This window comes from Corvus cornix, chromosome 12 (genome assembly GCF_000738735.6).
Source record: "Corvus cornix cornix isolate S_Up_H32 chromosome 12, ASM73873v5, whole genome shotgun sequence".
NCBI classification, from domain to species: Eukaryota; Metazoa; Chordata; class Aves; order Passeriformes; family Corvidae; genus Corvus; species Corvus cornix.
Window position 1 is genome coordinate 2,092,288 of NC_046342.1, and position 6,000 is coordinate 2,098,287.

The 6,000-nt window shown below is 48.5% G+C and overlaps 1 protein-coding gene across 1 annotated transcript in view; it reads right to left on the bottom strand.

The window, feature by feature from the left end:
• Positions 1-5,561, bottom strand: part of SYN2 (synapsin II) — a 153,387-nt gene extending 147,826 nt beyond the window's left edge. The window contains exon 1 of the mRNA XM_039558751.1: positions 5,073-5,561. Within this exon, the coding sequence (XP_039414685.1) occupies positions 5,073-5,446 (374 nt within the window). The 5' untranslated portion in view covers positions 5,447-5,561. The remainder of the gene's footprint in view (positions 1-5,072) is intronic.
• Positions 5,562-6,000: the final 439 nt, after the last annotated feature.

Sequence of the window (6,000 nt, forward strand, 5' to 3'; positions counted from 1 at the left end):
TTGCTCGGTTTCAGAGGTTTTAAGGAACCTATTTCGTCCTTGAAATATGACAGTGTTATACCAAAGGCAAGGTTATTTTCCTTAATATCAAGAGTTTCTTGTTGCAAAGGGCATTTTAAATTAATAAAGGTGATTTAGTACATGTGTTTTCCTCCCATATAAGATATATATATTGATAAGATTATCTTTTCCTTACACTCCACATTTGGTCAAAGTCTTGAGAGCTGAGACCCTTTAAAAACCAGCTCCTCCCTCCTCTACAACACTGCTGGATTTGCCTCCAAACACATCCCACCTTCAGTCCCAGTGCCAGGGAAGCCCTTCCATCCCCTCCCTCTGTCAATCTCCAGCTCCACATTTGTCACACCCTGGGTTTCCCTCCCCAGTTCCCACCTGGCTCTTGGCTTTATGCTGGTAGCAGTGAGCTGTGCCGTGCCAGGAGGCTGCAAGGACATTTTCCTCCTCCAGAGTCATCCCAAAGGACAGGAGAGTGCTCTGGCAGAGCAGTTGCCCTCATTTATGCGTTATTAAAATCAAGTGACGCCTTCTAAATTTGGAAAACTTGCTCACTGAAGGCTTACAGTGAATGAAATGAAAGCTGCAGCTACTAAATCAATGTTACAACTAAAAACATGAGTATTCTAGGCCAACAGAAGTTAGGAACTGCTAATTAGTTATGCACAATTGAACCATCCCTAATGAACAGAAAAACTGCAGGGAAATTTTCACTGTAGTGTGTTCATGCAAGTTTGGTAGTTACAAAAAACAACAGCACACACAGCTTTCATTGAAACCAGTTTCCACATTCTAGTGAATGAAAAAATACCTAAAAAACAAAAAACAAACCCTAAGAAACTCATGCTGCTCACTTTATGAAATTTTTGTGTCGTAAATGAGTGCTTTTCTGCACTGCAACAACAGTGTTCAGATTAAGAATATTTCTGATGAGCAATGTTGGCCCATAAATGACTCAGTAATTTTAAACCAGAAAGTTTGCTCTTCATACAGCATTTGTCCCAGCCATTTGGGGTTTATCTTTGGAGCCTGTCACAAGCTGAGTAACTACTCAGGCAGTAAACATGAAGTGAAATGCATAATTGTCTGGGGGGAAAAAAAAGGTACTGATACTTATAACCAGATTTGTGCTTAAAAAAACACAAGAACAAGATTTCCCAGCTTTGTTTTTTTATAGTTTCATTGCTGCTGCCAACAAGTCTGATATTCAAGCTTTAAAGGACAAGACACACAAAGTGATGATTAGTTTTCGATATTGAAACAGCTTTCTGAGTCTCATACATAAGCTTTTAATAAAGATAATAATCTTTACACAGAGTCTTGGCCCCTTGCCACCAATGTATGGCCTCTCATCAATTGCTTGTTCAGCACTGAATATTCAGGACTTTTTGTGTACAGAACAAAAGGGTTATTTCCTGAGGAAATCAAACACATTTTAAAATAAACTTATCTAGCTGAAAATTTTGGACACTTAATGCAGAATTAAAAGAGAAGTTGAAGCAAGCTGTTGAGTTTTAATTTAGCTCTGTCAGCAGTTGCTTGGATGACCTTGAACAAATTATTTCACCTCTTAGTTTGCTCTATTTGTAAAATATCAACAACGATCCTCAAAGCTGTAAAACAACCATTGAAATCTCCCATCCAATCACCATTAAACCTAACAAGTGGTTCTTGAAGCTCTCCCCTCCCCAGCAGATCCATGGAGCATCTGTGCATCAGACACATTCCCACTGCATCTTAAAACCCATCCACCAGATGTGTGAACTCATCAGAGGGTTCTGGAGATCAAGATATGGAAAATGTCTGCTCAATATGCAGCTGCAGATGAAAAGGACATCACATTCAAGTGCATAAAGAACAGGCCTGGAAATGAAATCAGCTTTTCCAACGCCTTCACTAATTTATATAAATTAGTAGCACTGGACCATGGAAGGGTTTGCATTGCAGGTCACCTCTTCCTCATGGGGCTGCTCTGGAATGACAGGGAGTTTCTACAATAGGTGGTGGAAATGGCTGCTGGCTATTTGCTTCCACCTGTGGACCAGAGGGTCATTCATTGTACAGAGTGGCCAAGAGAAATTCTTCCATGAGAGCCAGGACCAGCAAAGACCACTTGCCATGGATTTATTGACTACAGCCTTTAGCCTATTTTGGATTTGTCCCTTCACTTGCCACCAAGGCTGGTGGAAAGTCTTTGATTCTGCTTCTTTTGCAGTTCTGCCTTTAGGAGAAGCATAACCACTAAATGTGGTTGCAAGTTTCCAAAGAACCTCTGGAAATTTCTTTACAGCTCTAACACACCTTGGATTGAGAAAGGAGGGTGGTTTGGCACAACAACTGCATTTGCTCTTGCCTTAAGAAGTCAGGAAAATGGTAAAAAACATACAAATTAGTATAGAAAGGCAATGCTCCCATTTTTTTATCCTGTCCCATGCCAGAAAAGTAAAGTAATTGAAATGGAGAATTTCAAAACTTGCAATAGGACAAACCTCTTAGGGCAAGAAATCAAGGAAGGATGTCATTAAGATCAAGATTACAAAATGCAAGCAACAACTGGGATTTGGTTCCAGGTAAAATGTCCCAGGTGATTCCATGAGCAACAGCAACAATGTTGGGTTACCAAATCTTAGGCTTGAAGTATGAATCAACCTCTCACAGAAATAAAATCTACTGGAAACAAGATGTCCCTTTACACCAGGGGTAAGAGGGAACATGCTTTGCTGACAGAAGAAGGTGTTTATGCTTCCTCTGGCACCTGCTGAAGAGAGGATACTGAACCAGCAGGATTTCAGTGTGATCCAGACAGAAATCCTTTGATTCCTACTGAAGCTGCAACCCACAAGCAATACACACGTTCTCAATTTAAAACAAACACAGTGCAGCTCAAAGCATGACAAAAACAAACCCCAAGCATCTGCTCCTCCTCTCAGGATCAGTGCCCATCAGCTGCGAGGGTTTCTGGGGAGGCTCTCGGGGTGATTCTGTTGCTCCCGTTATTGACAGGGTTTGCTCGCAGCATCACATGACAGAGCTCTGCAAACCTCCCCTTGCAGCACAGGCCAGGGCAGCTGGGGGTGCCCAGCACGCCACTGGCACTCACCTGCTGCCCATCCCAACCTTTCTTTTCCTTTCCCAAATGACAACCCACATTCCGTTTTAGCCCATCTAGATCAGTGTGCACCCACACGGACATCCGTACTTCCCAAGGTATGGAACAAACTCTTCTGCATGCACTACCAGAATTCACACGTATCTGGAGTTGTATGGGACCCACGAGGGTCAGACAGGGCGTTTCTCAGGATATATTTTAAAATCTTCAGTTACAGAATGAGTGATTTCTGGGAAAGAGCCGGTGCAACAACAAACTGCTTTTCTAGAACTACTATGTATCCATGTCACATACTATGAGGAGGGGGGAAAAAAAAGGCAAAAGCAAGCAGGCATGAGTAACCTTGTGTAGATTTGTGAGGCTCCTACCTGGCGTGCTCTTGGGGGAACTCCCCACGGAGGTCTTTAAAAGCTTTGCCCATATCAACAGATTGTGTTAATTTGGAGTGCATTTATCAAGTATGCAAAACCACGTATGTAAAACCACGTTCAAAATACTCAGAGTGGCTTCAGTGAGCACAGAAAAATCTCCCAGAAACAAACGTTATGAACATCTACAGTTATTGAATGTATCAGGCAGAGAGCTGTGAGCTACAGAGTATTAAACAAATAGATGTTTCTACAAGGCAGGGAGCAGTGTCCATGGATGCATCTCCATGACGTAGGTACAGAGGCTGCCTGAGTCTGGCAGATACAACCACCTTGTTTTTTCCAAAAAGAAAAAAAAAAAAGAAAAGAAAAAAAAAAGGAAGGGAAAAAAAAAAAAGAAAACCATCCCCTCCCCACACCACCAGCCACAAAACCATCCCCAGAAGAAAAAGCCTGGAAAATATAACAGGTAATGTTATCTTAACATAAATAACATATCTGCTATAGTTAAAGGCTTACATTTTCGTTTCAAGTATTTTATTAAAGTACCATTTGAAAGCAAATTGGATCCGATCACAGCACTGCACGAGTCCATCCAGACAGTAAGGCTATAAATTTGAGAGGCTGAGAATAAAACCCTAAACCCACAATCCATTACTGGATGATATCAGTGCTACAAAAACAGACTTGTTTTACTCTGTATTATTTTAAGGCGCTGCTAAGACCTCCTGCACTGTAATTAGCAACAGCGAATGAGACGATTCTCAGCTTGATGTGCAAACACACAAGTTAGCGAGGGATTGATAGGAATATGTCCTCCCTCTAGAGCACAGCATCCACCAGAGCCGGCCGTGATAAACAGGTCTGGAACAGCCATAGCCTCTCCTGCTCGTACCAGCCAGGCACAGGCAGAGCCGCGCCGCTGGCCACGTCCCACGCCTGGTAAATCCCGCATTTTTAATGATATCATTAAAAGCCAAACACGCTGCCCAAATAAAACCTGCCGAGTTCATGAAGCCCATGGCAGCAGAATTCCCGGAGCTAGGGCAGAGCGAGGGCTGGTGCCCGGCATCCTGAAGGACCTTCACCCGAACGCGCATTGGAGACGCTGCCACAGGAGCAGCGGGAGCTGCGTGAAAACAAACCGGCTCGTAAACACGAATTAACCCACGGAACGCTACAACCACACGCAGTTCCGCACAGAAATCCGTGCCCAGGACACCTAGATCCAACTTGCCCCTACACACGGGTTCTTTATTTTGTCAGAGAACACAGGATATGCTTGGTCAGGGCGGTAAACATGTTTTATTTAGTGTTGCGATGGAAAACAGATTTCACGGCTAGTCAGGCGCTCCGGGGCTCGCTGGGTTTTTTCGCTCCATCTTCCAGTCCGTGAGGCTGCGCTCCAGCCCTCAGCGGGGCGGGTGTGGGGGCTCTGCCCGCCCCGGGCGCGCCCCCCGCCCCAGGTGAGCCCGCACCTGCCGGGGAGGGACCGCGGGAGGATGGGGGGAAGGACGAGGGGCAAGGAGGAGGATGATGATGATGATGAGGGCGCGGAGGAGCATGCGGGGGGCACCTACCAGTCCGTGTGCGGCTCGTCGATGACCAGGAGCAGCTTGAACTTTCTGCCGACAGCCGCGGAGACGGCGGCGGACGCGTCCACCAGCCCTGCCGAGGCCGCCGTCTGCTTCACGGCGTTGGAGAGCGAGCTGAAGAAGCTGCTGCCCGTCGACTGCTGCGGCGGCGGCGGCTGCTGCTGCTGAGGGGGCGCGGGCTGCGGCGGCTGCCGGCGCTCCGCGGCCGGCGAGCCCGAGGCGGGGGCCGAGGAGCCCGCGGAAGGCGGCGGCGGCGGAGGCTGCTGCGGCTCCGGCCGCTGCAGATCGGTCATGTAGCCATTGGGCAGGTTGGCGATGAAGCTGCTGTCCGAGAGCCTGCGCCGCAGAAAGTTCATCATCTGGCCGGGCGGGCGCGGCGGGGCTGCGGCGGGGCCGGGAGCGGGATGTGCGATCCGCCGGCGGCAGCGCTCCGCGCTCTCTGCGGCCGCGCCGCCGCTGCGCCGCTCCTGCCACCGCCGCCCGCAGGGGGCGGCCGAGGGGGGGCGGGGCGCGGGGACGCGGATGGGGACGGGACGGGGACGGGGATGGGGATAGGGATGGGATGGGAATGGGAATGGGAATGGGGACACGGATAGGGACGGGGATGGGGACGGGGATGGGGATAGGGACGGGGACGGGGATGGGATGGGATAGGGACGGGGATGGGAATGGGGACGGGAATGGGGATGGGGACGGGAATGGGGACACGGATTGGGATAGCGATAGGGATAGGGATAGGGATGGGGATGGGGATGGGGATGGGGATGGGGATGGAATGGGGATGGGGATGGGAATGGGGACACGGATAGGGATAGGGACGGGGATGGGAATGGGGATGGGGACGGGGACATGGATAGGGATGGGGATGGGAACACGGATAGGGACGGGGATGGGGACGGGGACGGGGATGGGG